General features: G+C 35.6%; 2 protein-coding genes across 2 annotated transcripts in view; one reads left to right on the plus strand and one right to left on the minus strand.

Annotated features, from left to right (window-relative positions):
* The window catches only part of LOC124377356, a 306,775-nt gene that overhangs the window by 175,750 nt on the left and 107,479 nt on the right, over positions 1 to 23,546 (plus strand). The window lies entirely within an intron of this gene.
* On the minus strand, positions 500 to 1,078 carry LOC124377351 (little elongation complex subunit 1-like). The gene is made up of 3 exons (XM_046836787.1): positions 945 to 1,078; positions 765 to 854; positions 500 to 642 (listed from the first exon to the last, which is right to left on the minus strand). The coding sequence occupies exons 1-3, from the start codon at positions 1,066 to 1,068 to the stop codon at positions 500 to 502; spliced, it is 357 nt and encodes a 118-aa protein (XP_046692743.1). The 5' UTR covers positions 1,069 to 1,078.

Raw genomic sequence — 23,546 nt, forward strand, 5'->3', positions numbered from 1 at the left:
TTAACGTGTTATTAACACGCTCATTTTGAAGGTTTTTTCAGTATGAAGGACATTATATAAAGGTCAACCCAAACAGATCACAACAGTTACATTTATTCATGAGCCATTTATACTTTTGCATTTTCTTTGTAGAATCTGTACAAAAACACACAATTTGACTTAATTTTAAAACACCAGGAAAACTGTAATGCAGGGAAAATGCACAAGAATCTGTATGCGCTCTGTTATACTGCATGTATTATATGCTGTATAATAATGATGGTTTCTACAGCTGTGGCATCATATTGATGTTCTTAAGAGGATGATTGGGACTGAAGGCAGATGATTGGGTGTGAAACGCACGACCCGAAACTGTAAAGAGACAATCAATAACACTGTGCAGATCTATTATGTATTTTATTTATTTATGTACAAAAATAAATAAAATAAATCTATTAAACATTATTTAATGTAATAATTTTTCTTGACTTTAGGTGAGAACAGAGGAAGCTGATCTGCTTCAGGCACTTGGGGACGGCTGGAGGAACGGCTTTGTGAGGTCTTTCTTCCATGATTCTAAAGCGTTCAGAGCGACTTTGGAGCTGCTGGGTGCCAGATCATGAGTGGCATAAACCACTGTGAGCTGCAGCTCCCACGGCAAATCTGCACACAAAATCCATCATAAAATTAGGACTTGCTGAAGCACTTTCCTGATAGAGAACTAAACATCAGAGAATAAAGATAAAGATTGATAAAGGACTTGTTTAATTGATCCTTAGTGATACCTTTTTGTCCCCTGAACTCAGTTATGCTTTTCACCAGATCCTCCACTGATGCTGCCACGTTCTCCTTAAGGCCATGTTGGCCAAGTCGCCCTGATTGAGATAAAGAACATGAGTGAAAAACAGAAGAATCCAGAAATAATGTGAGATGATGCTTTAAAACAGGATTTACAGGAAACTTACCAAGTAGCCTGAATATTGCTGCTACAGAGACGTTTCTGAACTTTGTTTCCTCTGTTTGTGTTTGTTTTAGCCAAGTGTTCAAGATGAGCCAAACACTTTTTCTGATAAATAAAAAATTGGACATATTAAGAGTTTTTGTGGCAGTAATAGAATACCATCAATAGTATGTTTATGCAACAAGAATGAAAAATTTGCAGTATTTGGGACACACACACTGTCTCATATGAGTCTCACATTTGCCGGTTTGCAATTTATCTAATGTTTAAAAATCTAGAAAGATGAGAATTAAACAAGTTGAAGCAGTTTCACATTCAGTACCGTATAACATGGGAGACGGTCCAAATCCAGCCCAGTTGTGCACAGAGAAGGTCCAGGCTCTTCTGGAATGTCAGAAGAGCCTTCAGTGTGCTGGTGATGGCTCTGTAGATGTCTCCAGGAGGCTCCTGGCAAAAAATACATAATTTATTTACAACCTAGATCAATGAAACAATGTTTACAATAATATGATCATAACTGACAGGTCACAACCAATCACAAGTGCAGATGATTGAAATACTGAGTTAGAGCTCTAACTGTGCATTCTGCTCTTTTTATAACCTCCATTTATTACTCTTATGTAAGGAGGAGTCCTAGAAAATGACCTCCAAATGACCCCAAGATTTTAAATACACATGGAAAATAGCACACAGCGTTACTGAAGGGTTTATGTATCAGACAGTAACAGGGGTAAATACTGCTCTAGAATACTACATGAGTGTGTCATTTGAGGCACAAAGTTAGTTTGTTTATTCAGTAGTGAGCACAGTGTCACATGGTTCTATATCACTTCCTTTATTAGTATATTATGAAACAGATTTATTTGCTTGCATGTTTATTGCACTGATCTGATCATTTTTGTCATCAACAGCATCATTTACGCTGGAGTTCAGTGCAGTTTAAGGCATTCTTGTTTATAAAGATAAGATTTTATTAATAAAGAAAGTGTCCTGTAACACTTTTAGCTTGAATTATGAAGTAAGAAATTAAATACTTATTAATTTATTATTAATTATTACTGTAATTTATTTATTAATTACAGCTCACAGACAATACACAACACACCTAACTCCCCCCCCTGCCGATTCCCTCCAGTCAACACTCCATCCAATACACACTGCCCCTTACAGAAGCCCAGGTGAGAATGGAGCTCAGGAAGATCAAAGCGAGGAACGCTGCGGGCCCAGACGGCATCAGCTCCAGGCTACTTAAGACCTGTGCTGACCAGCTGTGCGGCATACTGCTGTACATGTTTGACCTGAGCCTGAAGCTGGGAAAGGTGCCACAGATATGGAAAACATCCTGCGTGGTGCCTGTTCCAAATACGCTGCGCCCAAAAGACTTCGGAGACTATCGACCAGTAGCGCTGACCTCGCATCTGATGAAAACATTGGAGAGGCTAGTGCTCACTCATCTCCGACCTCTGGTGAGCCCATCAATGGATCCACTTCAGTTTGCCTACCAACCTGGCATTGGAGTGGAAGACGCAGTCATCTTCCTCCTAAATCGGGCTATTTCACACCTGGAAAAGGCTGGGAGCACTGTGAGAGTCATGTTTTTGACTTCTAGTGCTTTCAACACCATCCAACCTGCGCTCCTGAGGGATAAGATGGTGTACATGGGAGTGGACCATCATCTGTCTGCCTGGACACTGGACTATCTCACAGACCGACCACAGTATGTGAGGACTCGTGACTGTGAGTCTGACATGATTGTCTGCAATACTGGAGCCCCGCAGGGAACGGTTCTAGCCCCGTTTCTCTTCACCATCTACACTGCAGACTTCATGTTCAGCTCAGCAACCTGTCACCTACAGAAGTTCTCTGATGACTCTGCCATCGTCGGTCTGATCACGAATGATGATGACAGAGAGTACAGAGGACTGATCCAAAACTTTGTGGACTGGTGCCAACGGAGCTGCCTCCAGATAAATGCGGGGAAAACGAAAGAACTGGTGGTGGATTTCCGTAGGCACAAACAAATTCTATCACCAGTGAACATTCAGGGTAGGGACATTGTGAGAGTGGACTTTTACAAATACCGGGGTGTTCACCTAAACAACAAACTGGACTGGACAGACAACACTGAGGCAATCTACAAGAAAGGGCAGAGCAGACTCTTTCTGCTGAGGAGACTAAGGTCTTTTGGAGTACAGGGAGAGCTACTGAAGACCTTTTTTGACTCTGTGGTGGCCTTAGCCATATTCTATGGAGTGGTCTGCTGGGGCAGCAGCATATCTACTGCTGACAGGAAGAGACTAGACAAGCTGATCAGGAAGGCCAGCTCAGTCCTGGGGATTTCTCCTGGACACTGTACAGGAGGTGGGAGAAAGGAGGATGGTAGCAAAACTATCATCATTGCTGCAGAACGACTCTCACCCCCTGTATGAAACCGTTACATCGCTGAGCAGCTCTTTTAGTGACAGACTAATACATCCTAAGTGTCTGAAGGAGCGTTACAGAAGGTCTTTTCTCCCTGCTGCTATTAGACTTTACAACCAAAGCTGTTCCCAGTAAAACCAGTCACCACCATACAACACTGCTATTACTTTTTAAGATGTGCAATAACTTTATGCGTGAAATATTATTAAACGAATCAGGTACAATATTATGTGCAATATTACCCGCAATTTACGTGCAATACTACCTTAAAACATGACTTAAAAAGCGTACTTTAGTTTTTTCCTATTTGTATTATTACATTGTACTGTATATATACTGGTATTGTAGTATATGTATATTATATTTTAGATATTTGCATTATTTTTATTTCTTTGTTGTTATTATTATTATTATTATTATTTATTTTTATTTCTGTTTTTATTTTTTTTTTGTATATTCTTCTTTTTTTATATATATTTGCATCTATTTTTATTTCTTTGTCTTGCTGCTGTAACATAGAAATTTCCCCACTGTGGGACGAATAAAGGTTTATCTTATCTTATCTTATCTTATTTAATTCAACATGAATGTATAATGAATGTGCTCCATAGATCACATGGACATAGGAAATGAAAAGTAGATTAAGTGTGCAGTAAAACACATGAAAGTCCAGTTGAAAAACGATGTTTAATGACTGTTCTGATGACTGTTGTGATGAGAATCAGCTACTTACCTTATCCCAGTGCAGATATTTGCTGAGCAAGTAATAAATCTTTCCGTATGCCTTCATTCTGCACACGATGTGAACGGCTCTGCATAAAGGGCTGTTATGGGAGAAAACACTTGGCCATGCTGTCACCATGACCATTAACAATTTTGGGGCTTCAGAAGAGTCTGCAAAGGAAACAAAACGATACCACAGATTTAAAATACACTGTATATGAAGAAATACAAAAGCAAAAACATAACACAATTACCTTCTTTATATCGCTGTCCTGATCATTTTTAGTAAATATATAATGAAATGTCAATATAATCTCACCTTTTTTAAGAAATCTGTAGTCGAGGGCATGTGCTTTATGAGAGTCTCATCACTGTTGACACAATCCCACATAAACCCTACAGAGAGACTGCAGGAGTTCATGTCCCATAGACTCTTTCTCCACCTTGATCTTCTCCAAAACCACTTTCAGAAACGTCTCTGCTAACAACTAAATGAGACGGAAAAAAAAGATCAACCAACATCCAACTAAATCAAACATGTATTCAAGTCATGCATGAAAAACAAATATTAGGGAGTTAAGACTTGACTGTAGATTAGGTTTAGAAAAACTACTAGAATTTGCATAAACCAAAACCTGGAGTAAACATTTTACATGACAAATCAAATCTACTGTTCATTTTCAGAACATCAGGAACAGTGAATTATGGATTGACTACACTGTAAAAAAAAAAAAGTTGAGTGAACTTAAAATAATAAGGCAACCTATCACAAGCACTTTTATGAGTTAACTGAACAAACAGGGTCTGAAGACCACGCAACTCAAAGTATTTTGTTAAGATCCTTAGTTCTCACAACATATTGTCAAGTTTACTTAACAAATAACAAAACAAAATATTTTTTGTTTGCTAATTGCAATTAGGACAAATTAATCCATTATGTATTATGTATTATTTTCATATTTAAAATGTAATAAACCAGAACAAATTTCTCTCCCTCTCTATTTTTTAATAGTTTGTCCAAAACACAACATTAGAAAGTCTGCCATATGACATACGTCTTCTGCATTAGGCATGTTTGTACAAAACTACAAATGTTATCACACATTATTGGAAAACTTTGTAAACTGTATGAAAACTACAACGTTGTTTGTTTCAACATAAAATAAAAGATGAGCTTCTAAAAACCAAGTAATATTTTGTCTAAAAACCCAAAACAGACAAAAGTAAAAACATCTGAGCAAAATCTCAAATGTTCAAGGTTCAAGCGTTATATATAGCATTTTGTATTATTTTGGCAAATCAACATTGAGAATACATTACACTGCATCTGAATAAACCTAAACACTTGGTAAAGTACAGTATGATATGTAACAGTGTATCAGAAAAAATAGTTATCTTGTATCAGTACAGCCAGATAAAAACAAAAACAAAATTCAACTTCAGTATTCCTCAAGGCTGCAAAGTTAAAAATGGAATAATACATTGTTATAAAGAAGAATGTTTTTTTAAATACTTAATTACTAAAGTATAATTGCAACAATCATTGTCCTATTTGCCATAGCTTCAGTGACATCTGCAAAATCATCAACTACAACAGTTTTAATTTTAGTGACTGGACTCTAGCAGAGCAGGTACCATCAAGATCCATGAAGATTTTCTGAATGAATTCAAAAGTATATTTCAGTTCTTTTGGGTATTCCATATTGAGTGCATACAAGAGACCTGACAAGTAAGCAAAGGTTTCTGGCAAATCTGGAATATCCTGTAGAACAATGGCCTCTTCCAGGATTATTGGATTAGTGAAGACTCCGATCTTTACCCCTCTGGTGCTGTGGTCTTCAGGGTCAGTGTCCTAGGAGTATAAGTGATAGGAGGGGCATTAATTAACATGTAAACGTAATTACTAATTGTTATTAGTGCCCGTGCAATGGTGGTGCTTGCAGCTTTATTATTTTTATAATGTGCAAACAAAATTAACAAATGTAATGCTAAGCGTGCTACCAAATTAGAAATAAAGTTTGAAAAGGGCAACTTGCCAGACACATCTTAAACAGACACAATCTGAGTATAGGCAGGGTAGCACATCACATATTAAATGAAAAATAAAAGTTATTCGATTATGAAAATGATTGACACTTACCTGTGACTCAGCAGAAACAAGTGGATTAATATGGCGCGATGCCGCCAATAGTCAAAAGTCTCAAATTGCCATGTGCTCCATGTTCATATACGCACGTGCCAACAAGAAACACACGCTTTAACGCAAAACATTTACTTTTTAATGTAAGTTTAACAAAACACATCAGAACTAAATATCATACAATCTCCTCTATTTCCTTGCAAGATTAAATGTGGAAAAACTAATAAAGAAACTTGAATGTAATGATCTATCTTATCCTGCTACTATCCTGCTATAGATAGATAGATAGATAGATAGATAGATAGATAGATAGATAGATAGATAGATAGATAGATAGATAGATAGATAGATAGATAGATAGATAGATAGATAACTTTTTGTCAAACTTATTTGAACCTTTGTACACTTTGTGTAATTGTAATGAAATTTGAACTGAACATCGGTGATTTTTGTAATAATAAAATGCTACCATCTAGTGGTTAAATAAGACATTGCAGTAGCACTGAAGTCCAGCAGCACATTTTATTGAATTAAAATAAATAATAAATTTATAAACAAAAATGAATATATATTTCGTTAATATAATGTATTAAACCTTTTAAAATACACTTATAAATGTTTTTTTAATAATTGTGGTGTTTGAATCTATATAAATCAACTTGTCGCCGGACGGTACTTTGGTTATTTTTGTTGTTTCCACACGGACGGTTTTTACTTGTCGGACCTGCGCTTTATGTAAGATTTTAGTGCTGATTTGAGACTTGGCGCATCAGTAAAAACAAATGTTTAGTGTTTATTTTTCTGTGTATTTATTTTTTTAAATATCCGATCAAAAAAAGGACGTCATGAATAAACTTGTGTTGCGTTAAAAGTTTTAATTTCGCCCTTTTTCTATTTATGTTTAATAAAAATGGACAAGTCCTCAACGAATCATTAAATAATTAGGCATATAAAATAAAAATTAATGAAATACTTGTTTCTATTATATATTCTATATTTTATTTTATTTTAACTATTTAATAATAACTATTCTATTTTTATCTATGTATAACATTAGATACTAGATAAATTATGTTTTTTCTTTTTATATTTCTATAAGGATGGTTACATTTTACAAAACACAGAAAATAAAAAAAATGGAAAATATTGTTTTTGATTTGACAACGAGTAAATAAATATTATATCAAATGAAACAATGGTATTTAAATTTTATATGAAGTTATACAATGCTTAATCTAGAAAATTATATAAATAAAGAAACCAGCAGTAACAAGTAATTCAATAAATATTCCTTTGTCTTTATGTTTTATATAATTTTTTGTTTTATATTTTAAGTGAAAGTAATTAAAAGTGTGTGATTATTTGGTTTATCCTGAATTGTGTGTCAATATCAAATGATATTTGATTAATTATTTATGATTTACTAAGAAGTCATCCATTTTTATTAAAAATATAAATAAATAAATATAAAAAACGTGTGTGTGTGTGTGTGTGTGTTTGTACACACATGTTTTTATTTCGTTTTTTATATTTATTTATTTATATAAAAAAATGGATGACTTCTCAGTAAATCATAAATAATTAATCAAATATCACCTAAAAATATTTGGCATGGTTTAATTAGCATCTATTTTTATATGTCAAATATTGAATATTAAATATCCATAATAATAAATATATTTATTTTAATATAAAAGTAAAATTGTAATTTCCCACATTACATTTTTATTGTATTATTTTAATACTAAAAATCTAAAAATAATATAATAAAATTATTTAATAATAATTAAAATATAAATGTTTGACTTGTATTACAATTTTTTCTGTAACCAATTCCTGCATTTACATTTATATATATATATATATATATACAGTGGAACCTCAGGTTACGAACGCCCCGGCATACGTATAATTCAGGTTACGAATCGCAGTTCATCAAAATTTTTGCCCCTGGTTACGAACAATATATCGGGATAAGAACGTCACGCACCAAAAAATCGCAGGCAAGTTGGTTGTTTTTGCTCTATCCATGCAGCTCGTCACATCAGTTAGCGTCCTGTGTCCCTAGCGAGAGCATCATGTTACTTATCCGCTTGAACTTTTCCCGGCGGCAGCGTAACAACTCATTAGTTGATGCTCGTGGAATGATGAGATGGACAACATTAGCCGATGCATAACCACTTTACTTGTTTTTATGAAGATAGATTAGCAGGGTTTCAGTCTTTTCCAAAGTACAATTTCCATAATGAATTTCACTCTGGACTTCAATACCAACTGATAGTAGCCTTAAAGAAACAGCTCTCATTTTCCTCTAATGCAACAATTCTCTCAGCGTTCGTGTTAATAACACTGTCTTTAATATTCTATAATATAATATATAATAATATATAAATAATATAATATAATAAGATTCTCCTTCAAACAATAACTCTCCCTCCTCCCCTTCTACGAACGTCTCCTGCAGCGAGTCTTCTCAAAGGAAAGTACCGGTAAAGATCTTTTCCTCTTCTGTATGTTTTTATGTGGTATGATTTTAATATAACATGTTAAAAGTAAATAATATTAGTGAATATTGGCTTTATTTTTATTTAAGTAATATTTTTGGTTGTCCAGAACGAATTACCGAAGTTTCTGTTCATTATTATGGGGAAATTTGTATCGGGATACGAACTTTTCAGGTTACGAATAAAGTACCGGAACGAATTAAATTCATAACCCGAGGTTCCACTGTATGTATATGTATATATATATATATATATATATATATATATATATATATATATATATATCTATCTCATGTCTTTATCTATCTATCTATCTATCTATCTATCTATCTATCTATCTATCTATCTATCTATCTATCTATCTATCTATCTATCTATCTATCTATCTATCTATCTATCTATCTATCTATCTATCTATCTATCATGGCTTCAGAATAAAGCTGTAATTGAGAGCTGGTGTATTTTTCCCGCTAGATTTGAGCTTTTAAGATGTTAGATTTGAGCTTTTCACACACTGAGTATATAATATGGATGCCTGCACCGGGGTGAAAGTAAAAACAGAGTTGAGATCTGATTAAAAAGACCAGCTCTTCTGAAAGACGGGTTTTGGGCAGCTGATCAGTTCTGTGCAGTGTGCAGCTTGAATTCTAGAAGCTAGAAGAAGAACGATTTGTCTCAAAGAGTGATCCGTTCATTTTCTACTAAACGCAAAATCTTTGTAGGTTATGTAGAGGAAACAGAATGGACTTTACCTCTACACTCTTCTAGTCCGAGATGTTCACTTTTTTGTCACATGACTCCCATAGACGCGTTGCAGATATAAATGATTGGAACTATAGTCACAGTTTGTGTATTTAGACGTGTTGGTGGATCTGCTTATTAAAAATGTACCATTTTATTTGATTTTTGATCAGAGGAATGAAATGAACTAAATCACTCCAAAAAAGATTAACTGATATTGATGAACAAGATAAAAAAAAAAACAAGTCAATAAAATCTCTCCATCACTATGTAGCGTCTGGCACAGATCATTTAGATTTCATGTCCCAGGCATTCCTTTTAACCTATGACATCTTCACCTCAATCAAAAGTTGAAACTTTTATTGGGGGTAATATAGTCGTAAAGTGCCACACTCCCCCTTTTAAAGACACAAACCGGACCAGACCCTGAACTCCTGTTGAGTTCACCAAGACCCCCTAATCCTAAAACACACACCCACACACAACTGGCTCCAGAAGGTCTGGATCCTACCACAAGACGAGATAACCCCATGCAGGTTCTCTGTTGACCGCATAGAGACCTCGACCATAAAACACCCACACATACACAATGCGCACACTGATACAATAAAGCATTCCTTTTTTTAATTAAACAAAATGAATAAGATGCTCCACACCCCACGACATTAACCTATACTTGTATGTATCTCCTTTATTGTTTATAGTTGTACGCTAAAGATCCTATTAATGTAACTCTATTAATGTGTCTCTTCTATTAAGGCTTAATTGACTTAAAATTATCTGTTCTTTACTTTCCTGACAAGGGTGCATTTCATTTGATCAGAATACGACATTGTACTAACATCCGTTATACGTTAATTACTGGTCCCAGCACGTTAATGTATACCTGTTCTAATGCTGTATGTCCTTTTAAGGCCTGATGTCAGAATTTATACAAAATTATCTGCTCTTCACTTTCCTAATGAAAGTGCATTTCGTTTTGTGTTTTCGTTCTTTTATCAGAACATAATGTCGTAGTAACATTAGTTACACTTTGACTACTGATCTATGTATGTTATGTACCGCTGCCGTTATGCCATCAATCCTCTCGTGTTTAGTATCCAAATGACCACAAAATTATCTGTAACTTACTTTTCAAACAATGGTACATTTTATTGGATCAGGAAAGTCACCATACCATCTTAATACACTTCAGATAAAACTTTAAAGTTCTATAATCCCAAACCATGCCCACAGACACATGGAACAAAGGGGGTTTTTCCCTCCAAAATCTCAACCTTTAGTATAGGCCGTTCCCCCAAAGATGGGTGGAGTTCAAGACCTTTATAATGTCACGAACACCACCAATCGTTGGTCAGACGTACAAAACAGCTTGGAAACGACTCCCTCTTTCTTCAAGATCTTCCGGCAAGCTTCACTTCCAACAACAACCACCGCTCTGATCTTCAGGAGAACCTGGAAGAACATCTGACCCCACCCTAACTGGCTCTTCAAAGATTTCCTTTTTGCATCCGGACTCTTGTGCAACAAGCCAATGCAAGTAACCGTTTCCTTTACCAACGAATTTAGATGCGTATTTTAAGTCTTAGTGAATCTCAAGGTGAATTTAATTTCCTGTGACGATTTCCCAGTTAGGGTGTGCTTAATTTTGAAGCTTGAACATTTCCATTCCTTCTCTTTCACTCTCTTTTTCTTCTTTTTCTTTCTCTTCCTCCTTTCCTAGTTTTAACCTTTCTTTATTTTATTTTTGTTTTTTTCATTTCTTTGTTTGTTCGTGTAGCTAGTTCTTTGTGTGTTTGTCTCATTTATTAAACGCCATATTTTTCACAAGTGATTGTCTCTGAGTACGTTCGTAAATGCAAAGTTCCTGCAATATTCGGTCTGAACTACTTGCTCTTTTAATTTAATTTACGGTATAAAGTAGTTATGTCTTTCTTGGCCAGGGAGATACCTCTTTTATAGAATTAATATAAATTATACTGTCTGTTTGGTGGACGAACAGACAAATAAGTGTAATGTTAATTCCATTACCGTCAATTCAACTTAACTTAAATATTTAGGAGTAACTATAACCTGTTATAATTACTTATAAAGAACAATTTTCTTTGCGAGCTAAATTCGCTACAATAATTATGGTTTTATCACAAAAAGAACACGAACGCAACCTGCAGTTGTTCGTTATGTGCGCTTTTCTGAGGGAAAAAATCCCGAATTGTTTTATCAAAGTAGTCTGCAGTTGTTTTTACCATACCGTAAAGATACAGAACTAAAATCTCTAAACTGTGAGACATTTGAACAATTGTACAGAAATGGTCATGTAACATTTAGTGATGGATCCAGACATTCAGTCAAGTCAGTAGTTGATCTAAATAAAAAGGAATTTGAAATATAATAGAAGATGGCTGGTGTGACCTGTGCCCAGAGCAGGAGTTAGAGCGGTTACTTTGTGCAGAGGAAATGAAAGACAAAAAACAGCAAGTGGAAGAACAAAATGAAAATATTCCAGACTTAGCATCAGTTAAAGGAAAAGTTGCACACTTGGAAAAGAAAAATAATATAATGTGTAGAAGCGATGGCTTGGCCTTAATTAGATCTTTAAATGATACACAATTATCCATTTTTTATCAAATTCGACAATGGTGCTTAGATACAATAATGGAGAAAAACCCAGATCCATTACATATATTTATTACTGGTGGTGCAGGAACAGGAAAAAGTCATTTAATTAAAGCTATTCAATATGAAGCAATAAGGTTACTATCAACAGTGTGTCGTCATCCTGACAATACATGTATTTTATTAACTGCTCCTACTGGGATTGCTGTAGTGGAACCAATGTTAAACAGTGACACTGAGTTATTAAGAAACTGTGAAACCAATGAAGACAGCTTAGTTTTACACATATTTCCAACCAACAGACAGGTAAATGAGCTTAATGTTCAGCAACTGTGTAAAACGTGCCCTGAATATGTTACAATTGAAGCTCAAGATTTTACACCTAATAAGACAGGGAAACTTGAATTGAAAAATGGTCATCATTCCAATACCTATAATACATATTTAGATGAAACACTGCTTTTAGGGAAAGGCGCCGTGTAATGCCATGTACAAATGTAGATGTTATGGATGGTCTTGTTAATGGGGTGTGTGGCACAGTAACACACAGTTTTTCCAAACAGTGACATGTTCCCTCAAACAGTGTATGTTAAATTTGATGACAATCAGGTTGGTGCACAAAGGAGGAAATGTTCTGCATATACTACAGCAGTTGAAATGGATTCTACTGGTATCAAACCATAAGAGAAAAAGTTAATAATAAAGGGGGAGTTCGACAATTTCCACTAAAACTTGCTTGGGCTTGTACAGTACATAAAGTACAAGGAATTACTGTTGATAAAGCAGTAGTGTTGCTTAAAAAAATATTTGCACCTGGACAGGCATATGTGGCTTTAAGTCATGTTAGAAGTTTATCTGGTTTGATTATTCAAGACTTTGAAGAGAAGGCTATATATTGTAAAGACAGCATCAAGGATGCAATTCAAAGCATGCCCAGATTTCCTTTTAAAAATAAACCATGCCACCAAGTGAAAACACATTCAGTGTATTTTTGATGAATGTGCAAAATTTAAGACATCATTTAGCAGATTTGATTTTGTATACTGAGCATTTGCAACCAAACTGCATTGCTGTTACTGAGACCTGGTTACATGCAGATGTCTCATTAGAAACTATACATATTGACGGTTACAGTTTTAATAGTCAACCACGCAGTTTATCTTACAGTAGCAGTAACCCTACATTAACTGAATTAAAAGCTCAGCAACATGGGGGTGTTGGCATGTATACCTCAAACAGTTTGGTAAATAATGTTGTCCAGGTACCAAATGTCAATTTAGAATGTTTAGTTTGCAACTATGCGATGTACAATATATTAATTGCAGTAATTTATCGGCCACCATCATATCCAATTTCTTTGTTTAAAGAAAATCTTGGCAAATTGTTGGATTTTCTAGAACCCCTAAATAATATAATTGCTGTCATTGGAGATTTCAATGATAACATTTTAAACTTTTCAACAATCTACAAGTTTATAACAGACAGAGGGTTTGTTCAACATGTCAAACAAACTACAACAGAAAAGGGCACATTAATTGATCATGTATATGTAAAAACAACACATTACGATGTAAAAGCTATAGAACTTCCCACATATTTCAGTGACCATGAGGGTATTTTGTGTTCTTTTACATGGAATAGTTTTAACACAGAAAAGGAGGAATCTGACCAGTTGTAGGTTTTAAATATGGTTGTAAATGTTCAGCTTTATTTGGAGGTGGAAGGAGAATCTTTGTGGTTAGTTTAACTCCATATACACTGCAGGGAGAATTTTAAAGTGTAACATATTAAACTAATTCTTTTGACAAAGAAAAGAGAATTTATATCCAGTTTATATATGTATAATAAAGGTATATTTTCCTTCTGGCAACACATTTACATTTCAAACAACTATTCTATTATTCTTCTATTCATATTTCTTCATCTGATGAGCTACAGGTTGAAAGTGTAATTGTAACGGGTCAGCTTTGTTTGGTAACGGAGGTGGAGAGGGTGTTCTTGTGGATGCTTTATCTCTACTGAGCCAAATATTGCTGTATTGTAGTGTGTGTTCACTGCAAGGTAGAAATTAAAGTTTAACATATTTACATACTTTCAAAATAATGGTTTCTTTCTCTGCAATGCAACATTTACATTTTTACACTTTCTATATATTTTATGTGAATTAATTTGCAGTTGCACTAATAAAACTTATTCTAAATTATATACTTTTTTTGCGCTCAGCAATGCAACCACTTCAGTCACTGATATAATTACCTTGCATGGCTAACAAACATTACTTTGTGCTTCTGGTGTTTCAAATAATAACTTTAAATAAAATCACACTTAAACATATTTAAAATGGAACAATAATAATAATACAACAATTAAAAACCTCTTCTTTTTTACCTATTAAACTTTTACATTGATCTAATTTACGTTCCTACATTTTTTATTTTGGTCCACAATATTACTCCTAAAATAATTTGTCCATTTAAAGCACTACTTCCACTTATGTTGTTGCTAATGCAGGTTTTTCTTTGCAATTTATGTGGCAAAAGTCACTGGTAATGGTACTCCCGGTTTACTGGGATGGGGTTTAATTCCCTACTGTGGCATTGTTTTTTGGTAGCAACTACATACAATATAATATGATTTGACATCAATCAATATTATTCAAATATTATGTGAAGTTTGGGGAAAATCTGACTTTTTATGCCTTTATGAGTAACAACTTTTATTCCCATGGCAAGACATCTTTAATTGACAACTTTGTCACGGCACCATGGACACGCCCTTTAACGAAAACTCAAGATCTTCACAAGGCCTTTAGATAAGACTGGCCAAAAAAAATGTTGATGTCATTAAATTTCTAGGAATAGTTCATAGCACAGTAAAACATGACACTTCCTGTTGCCAGCAGGTGGCGCTATGACTATAACTGATTATGGAAATGTAGATCTGGTCAGATCAGGAGTCTTATCAATCATGTGATGTTTGGGGCAGATTGGACATTGTATGTCTAAGTTATAGCAACTTCCCTTTTTCATGGTGAATCGTCGAAATTTGTCAGACCACCATGGACACGCCCTTTGAAGAAAACTCTAGATCTTCGCAATTTAACATTGTAAAGGCCTTTAGATTATACTTACTGAATTTAGTGTTGATCTGAACAAATCTCTAGGAGAAGTTTGTTAAAATACAACATGTGAGAATGGCCAAAATGACAAAAGATTTGCTCATAAAATTAAAAATACCCAACTTCCCGAGTTTCGGATTTTGTACCAAGAGACTTTTAGTGTGTTACGTGTGTACCGATTTTTATACCTGAAAGTGTATAGGTGGCGCTGTTGAGCTATTTTGCCACACCCACTTTATAAGAACATGACATACCTAAAGTTTCGACATTTCCGCTGTGTGTGCAAAGTTATGAGTTTTCGAGCAATAACATTGTTTTTTTTTTAAATATAGCTGCAAGCAGCGATGCCGGGCCCTCGCACCTTTTTTTTTTTTTATCGCTATACGGTGCCTTCCAGAAAACAATGCACGGTGGGCTTGTGCATCAAGAGGGTAAATATCAGGGGACTATTTTATGTTACTGACCCATTTGGCCACATTTTAGACAAACGGGGGCGCTAGGGAGCCTACTGTAGCTATAGCATTGAGAAAAGGAAAAAGGATTTAATAAGCTATTCGAAGTGAAATGTTTAAACACAGACTCTTTAAGACAAGTACTAAATTATGATGAAGGATGTAGGTTTTTGAAGCCACTCCGTGGCACTTCATCTTTTTGGCAAGGCGGCAAAAAGATTTGTTTGCAATGGAGAGACAGTTACATATTCCTACTTGGTTTTCTTCATTTTCATCTGCTGACATGAGATGGGCATCTTTGATGTCAAGCATTTTAAAGCAACAAGGAAGACATGAAACTTCAGAACAACAGGAACGGGCTGATAAATGTGAGCTTTCGCGTCACAATCCTGTTACTGCAGCTCGCATGTTTGATTTTAGGTGCTATTGTTTTTTGAAGGAGAAGTTCTTATGTCTCCTGTTCAACCTATAGGAGAAATTGTAGATGATTTTTACAGGGTTGAATTTCAGCAGCGTGTTTCTCCACATGTTCATTGTTTGTTTTGGATTAAAAATGCCCCACAGGTATATATGAATTCTGATGAAGTAGTTGAGTTTGTTGACATGTTACATGTGAGGTTTCTAGTAAAAATGAGGAATTGCACAATATTATTACATCAGTGCAACTTCACAGTAAACACCATTCAAAAACATGTCAAAAGAAAAATACAGTTTGTCGTTTTAATTTTCCTAAACCACCAACAAGCAGAACTTTTATTTGTTGAAGAAAAGTGGAAGATGAGTCTGAGAAAGAAGGATCTGGTGAAAGTACATGTGAAAATAACCAAATGAATGCAGATGGTGCTCAGAATATAACATCAGAAGTTCAAGTCTGTAGAAAGTTTGTTTGAAATTGTAGGAATAAATCAGGATTTATATGAAATGGCATATAGGTGTGTAAATAATACCACACATATTGTGTTGAAACAGCAATTAAATGAAGGGTGGGTTAATCAGTATAATAAATTTGCTCTTTTATGCTGGAATGCCAATATGGATATTCAGTATGTAACTGATGCTTATGCATGTATTGTTTATATCATTTCCTACATTTCAAAATCTGAAAGGGAAATGGGTTTATTATTAGCGAATGCTGAACAGGAAGCTACAACTCAGGGTAATGTCGATGCCAAACAAGCTTTATAAAAATGAGGCAGTGTGTACTTGCATAATCGTGAAGTTAGTGCACAAGAGGCAGTGTATAGGTTGACATTTAAAGGAGTGTTCCAGAAATGTTCAGTTTATTCCCACAGGTGATTCAGTTCGTATGAGTTTACCATTGCAAGTTCTACACAACAAGTTGCAGTTGCAAACTTCAAGAAGTGAAGAGATGTGGATGACAAGTTTGGTTGATCGTTACAAGAATAGACCACGTCAGAGTGTTTTTGATGATATGTGCTTAGCCACATTTGCGTCTGAGTATCGTATTACATCTAAAGGTCAGTCTCCCAATGAAATGACATTAGATAATAATCTTGGCTGCAACAATTCACAACACATTTAGTATTGGCACAAATGTAAAGTTGCCATACACACCGTTGGGTGAGGACAAATTAATTTCTTTGCGAGCAAAATTCCATGGTCTTTAAATACTAATCATAGACGAAATATTTATGGTTGATCATAAATTATTGGCATATATACATGGAAGATTACGTGAAATGAAACAGAGTGGAGATTTGTCTGCTTTTGGTGATGTGAGTGTAATTGCTGTTGGGGACTTTTTCCAATTGCCTCCTGTGAAGGGAAAACCAGTGTATGTGGACGTACCTGAAATGAGTTTATGGAGATGTTTTAGTGTTGTTGAACTCACACAGGTTGTTGGACAAAAGGACAGTCATTTTGCTGACATGTTAAACAGGTAAAGGCAAAGAAGCAAAACAACTGCACTAAACAAAGATGATTTAATCATATTATCAAGTTGTGACAAGGTTGAGGAAGATAATGGATCTTTACACATTTATGCTACAAATGATTAAGTTCATATGCACAACTTGAAGCAGGTGATAAAAATGTGGCCGGAAATTGAAACGATAGAGGCAGAGGATTATGCACCGAGTAAAAAAACAGGCAAAATAGAATTAATAGCTGGTCATCATGTAAAGGTTCATAACACATGTTTGGCAGAAAAGTTACTTTTAGGCATAGATGCACGTGTTCTGTTAATTAAAAACATAGATGTTGATGATGGATTAGTTAATGGTGTTTGTGGTGTAGTTACTCATATCGTACGCTCATCTAAAGAGAAGTTACCTGAAACTGTGTACGTTCAGTTTGATGAGTCATGTGGGATTGAAAAGACAAAAACAATGTTGATTTGAGGCAGTAAAATTGCTCCATTCTACACCTGTATATGTAGAAGAGGAAAACGTTTGTATGAAAGCTGGTTTTCAGCGTCAGTTTCCTTTAAAACTAGCATGGGCATGCACAGTACATAAAGTTCAGGGTTTAACTGTTGATACTGCTGTCGTTAGTGTAAAGTGTTTGCACCTGGTCAGGCTTATGTAGCTTTGAGCCGGGTAAGGAGTTTGTCAGGGTTAATAATTAAAGACTTTAGTGAAAAGGCCATTTTCTGTAATGATCAGATTTGTGAAGCTCTTCAAGAAATGCCATCTTTTATGACACATGATGAATCATTGGTGACAGTACAAGAGAGTTCCTTTTCTGTGTTTATACTGAATGTACAGAGTTTGTGTTGCCATAAAGAGGATTTAAATGTGTCTATTCAACATTTACAACCAACATGTATTGCTGTAACTGAAACATGGCTCCTGAAAATGATAGGGGTTTTATTCAACATGTTAAGGAACCTACAACAGAAAAAGGAACATTAATTGACCATGTGTACATAAAACATGACAAATTTCTCAGTACACACAGATATTGTGCCAGTGTACTTTAGCACACACGAGGGAATTTTCTGCTCATTTAAACTTTCAATTCAAATGGTTTATGATTCTCTGTTGAAGTATTTGACAGAAGACAAGGACCATAAGAAAACACTTATCTACTGTTATTTTAATTGTATTACATTTACATTAACAAAATAATCATGTACATTCTGCTTCAGGTTTATAAAACCATTAGGAGTTAAAATAGTTTCCTACAAAAAGAACAGCAGTCCACTGGAAAGTTTAGTGTGGGGGAGGGGAACAGTAGAATGGCTTAGTGTGGGGGAGGGGAACAGCGGTCCACTGGGAAGAAGTTGGTGTAGTTTAGTGTGGGGGAGGGGAACAGCAGTCCACTGGGAAGAAGTTGGTGTAGTTTAGTGTGGGGAGGAACAGCAGGCCACTGGGAAGAAGTTGGTGTAGTTTAGTGTGGGGGAGGGGAACAGCAGTCCACTGGGAAGAAGTTGGTGTAGTTTAGTGTGGGGGAGGGGAACAGTAGAATGGTTTAGTGTGGGGGAGGGGAACAGCAGTCCACTGGGAAGAAGTTGGTGTAGTTTAGTGTGGGGAGGGAACAGCAGTCCACTGGGAAGAAGTTGTATAGTTTAGTGTGGGGAGGGAACAGTAGAATGGTTTAGTGTGGGGAGGGAACAGCAGTCCACTGGGAAGAAGTTGGTGTAGTTTAGTGTGGGGGAGGGGAACAGCAGTCCACTGGGAAGAAGTTAGTGTAGTTTAGTGTGGGGGAGGGGAACAGTAGACGCTGTGCTGCAGTACAGAGACTTATGAAGTTCACTACAGAATTGCAACAGGAAGTTTAAGAAACAAATCAGAATCTAAAAGAGAAAATAATAACTAAGAGTGAACTTGAACTGTATGTGGAGGACTTTTGTGTTTGCTTCTTCATGAGCAAATACAGAATACATCAGGATGTCATTTAATTTGTTTCTCTCTAAACTCATAGGCTTAAATAATAAAAATAATATATAAAATGTTATTGTAAAATAACTTTGTAAATATCTGAATAGTAAAAGTGATTAGTGATGTAGTACTGTACAGTTTGCTAATTGTAGCATGTGACTGGAGTTATTTAGTTTAAACTAACATTTTTTAATCTTCTCTTCAGTGTTCAGGCAGCGATGGAAGGAAAGTCAGCACAGGTATGTGCTCTCAGTAAATCTCTCAGTAGTCTTTAGTAACTAATTAAGGAGCAGTTTTTTAAATGAAACCACACTGTGATAATACAAATGAATTCATGACCTGGAATCATTATAAGATAAGACTGAGAGAACAGTTGATTATTAGAACCAGTGAGTGTGTTTGGTGTTAGATGACTGCTCATGGCTGTTAGATCAGCCACATTGACGTAGGCTACAGTAGAGAAGCTGCTACTGGTTGTGTAGATAATAGAAGGTTTAGAAGGTGAACACTTAGATTTTATTAATGCATATAAGTGAATAGCTAAGTAGAGCAGTGACAGAAGTTTCATGTTAGAAAGGCAAGATTTTAGTATTATTTGCTTTATTCTGTATCTTTACCATTTCAAGAGTTATTTTTGAACACATTTACAAAAATATGTTAACATTAACGTAAATTATCCTTATTTCATGTTAAGGGAGTTAACTAATAAACCTTATTTATTGTAGTGTTACCAAAAGTCTATGTAGACATTTGGAGAGTGTACAATAAATACAATAACTACACAAGCACAGCTTTTCCCTTCAGTCTGTGCAATACATCCTCTCTTTCTCTAGATGAGGCAGACCAGGGAGGTATTCCAGAAAGCAGGTTATGTAACATACCTGGGTATGTTTAAGGGTAAGTTCGTGGATAACCTCAACTTTCGGTTCCAAAAACCCAAGGTAACTTTCTGGGTATGTATGTAACCATAGCAACTAACTCTCTGAAGATAACCTGCTCGGGAGCAGGTTATGTTTCAGTGTAACTTCGTTTCAGAAGGTTGGTGAGCATGTTGTCCCCTTTTAATGAGGATCCTGTGGACGTAGAAGCACAAATTATACGAGGTTTTTTCTTCGGGAGAGGGTTATAAGACCGCGTATTGATGTTTGCATACCCTAATGAATATTTGAAAGAGCGTTATTGTTTTTCAAAAGATTTGTTAGTTTATTTAACACGTCTTTTAAAACCGCGTATCGCAAATGTGACAAACCGGTGGTTCTTCGCTTAGCACCATTTTTTGTACAGTGTGGGCAAATCAGAGCATGTGGGAAAGGCAACTGTGTGTAGAGCCGTTCATACAGTATGTCTGGCACTTACAGTTCTTACCCACGTTTGTACAGTTCCCTGGCCATAAACCTCTGCTTGTTATTAAAGACAAATTCCACAGAGTGGCAGGTTTGTCCTTTGTAGTAAAATCTATGACGCATATTATTTATATCTATACATGTATTCATTATGCGCGCACACACACTTCATACTTCCATAACTTTCTGTTTCAGGGTTTCCAAATGTAATTGGGTGCATTGATGGCACTCACATTCCTATTAAAGCTTCACCAATAAATGAGGGAGACTGTTAATAGGAAATCAATTCATAGTATCAATGTGCAGGTAACAACTTCATTTTTTCCTTCTTAAAATCATTAAAGTCATTACTTTTTCCACTAACTAGATAATATGTGAGGCAACCCAAATCATTACCAATGTCAAGGCAAAATGGCCAGGATCTGTGCATGATGGCAGAATTTACCAGACATTTCAGCAGGGTATGTTTTGCTTTATACAATTGTTTTTTTTCCTTTTTACTATATTTGTGTTGTACACTTCAATCATTACAGGACAGTACAATGGTTACTTGCTGGGGGACAGAGGATACCCTTGTTTGCCCTATTTAATGACACCCTACTCTGAACCTGAGCCTGGACCACAGACACGGTTTAACCTGGCTCTTAGCCAAACACAGGCCAAGGTGGAGATGACGATAGGGATCCTCAAATCTTGGTTTCAGTGTCTGCATGGGCTCCGGGTTAGTCCAGAGAGGGCATGCGACATTATAGTGACTTGTGTTGTGCTTCACAATATTGCCACTATAAGAGGAGAGAGCCACCCTCCTTGTATTGAGGAAGATGGCCCAGAGGAACACATACAGATTTTATGAATGAATATACTAAATCCTGTTATAATAATAGTTCAGTAATTGTGTAATTAAATATGACTTTTGCAGAATGTTTGTGTTTCATTTTGACTTGGCTTAAAGTTCTTGTGGCTCCAGAAGGATTACACCTTATTAAATAAGAAATATACATTATTATTTTAAACTAAAGAAATAAATGGCAGGAAAAGTTAATGCTTTCATAGTGATATAACATTTTCAAAAGGATGTATAAGTCATACTTCATTATTTTGCATTATAATAAAACGGGATCCAATACCAAATTTGTAATTTAATACACTCACGCATTTACTCTGTCCGGTATTTTTTGCCAAGTAACTCTCTTGCTTTAGCCGATGCAGCTGTATTGCTTCTTTTTAATATTATTAGCTTAAACTCCTCATAAGCGTGCATTAAAACCTCCAACTCCGCCTCTGTGAAATACACCACTCTCTTTTTTCCGCTTTGAGTTTCCATGGTGACTCGTGAAATCGGCGATCCATTGAAAATGTCTTTATATATGCACCGTGCACGCGCATTACCTCTGGGTAACCAGTTGGAGGTTGATTAAACTAACTCTTCTCAGGTGTTTTGGAACCGACATACTCATGGTATGCCTGTTTGGGGTAAATCAACCCAGAGGTTATGATTTAGCAAATGGTAAGTTAACCAAGCTTTCTGGAATACCCCCCAGGTGAGACCTGAACAGCACACGTTGCTATCTGTGTTTAAACTAACTTATTTAAGCCTTGCTGATTTAAACCTTCAAGAACAAGACGCGAAAGAGAACTCGCGCGCGCTGTGAGAAGATTTGTGTGCGCTCATCCGAAGCGCGCAAATACTGAGTTCTCTTTCAAGTCTTGCCCTTCGGTGGCCACATTTATACAAAAAATGATGTCAACATGCCCGTCCTAGCGAGTATCCTAGCAAACATAGTCGGTTATGTCTTAAGTGAACGTATATTAGTCGAGAAAGACAGCGCATGTGTAACAGTATACTGGATCGTGCATGTCTTATAGGGAAAAAAAAACTATTCCTGCTGCCTGTTTTTAATGTTAAATCAAACAACAAATAACAAAGATCACTCACTGCTCTTGACTGAACAGTTTTTGTAACTTCAATAATGATTAATCTTTATTTATTTTATACAGTAAAGATAATATGCAGTGATATTTTATATTTAATTACTATTTGATTACTGTTAGATACCTGAAAAACCTGAAAAGCACTGTTCCTGGATCCGTTTTTTCGCTCTTCTTTATTCTTTTTTATGTAGGCTATTATAGAAGTATCGGATCGGGACTCAGTATCGGCAGATACTCAAAATCAAATGACTCGGACTCGAGGGCAAAAAAACGTGATCGGGACATCCCTAGAATCGATACAGTATCGCCAACCATAATATTGCGATATTCACGTGTAACAATATTTTCTAACACTAACTTTCAGAATAGTTTCCTGAAACAAATGAAACAATATTAAATATTAAATGACAACAACCTTGCTCCAGCTGAAGACTGAAAAAGGCATTCTGCAGGCACAGGTTCAAGCGTTAATGTCACCATTTCCTTCATCTGTTGGACAAATCGGTGGAATTTTGCCTGCTTCTTAAATGATCCCTCAAAGAGGAATGAAACCATTGACTCCGTCAGCCCAATGTCAACAGTCTCTCCATCTACATCATTGTCTATAACATAAAAGAGATCATGAAAAGTACAATTGAATTACCCATCATTAGAACCATGCACTAAACCAGTATATTTGAAGCTGGAACACGGCACCATTGCCTGTCAGGTAAAATACACACTCAAAAATGGTAACCAGTGGGGAATACTTTACAGGGCTAACAAATAAATTCT

The sequence above is a fragment of the Silurus meridionalis genome, chromosome 23 (assembly GCF_014805685.1).
Source record: "Silurus meridionalis isolate SWU-2019-XX chromosome 23, ASM1480568v1, whole genome shotgun sequence".
Taxonomy (NCBI): domain Eukaryota; kingdom Metazoa; phylum Chordata; class Actinopteri; order Siluriformes; family Siluridae; genus Silurus; species Silurus meridionalis.

Coding starts and splice junctions, on each gene's coding strand:
- LOC124377351 (XM_046836787.1), bottom strand. CDS start 1,068: ATGTCCAATTTTTTATTTATCAGAAAAAGTGTTTGGCTCATCTTGAAC. Junction 855..944: donor AGCAATATTCAGGCTACTTG/GTAAGTTTCCTG, acceptor TATCTCAATCAG/GGCGACTTGGCCAACATGGC. Junction 643..764: donor TGAGTTCAGGGGACAAAAAG/GTATCACTAAGG, acceptor TTTTGTGTGCAG/ATTTGCCGTGGGAGCTGCAG.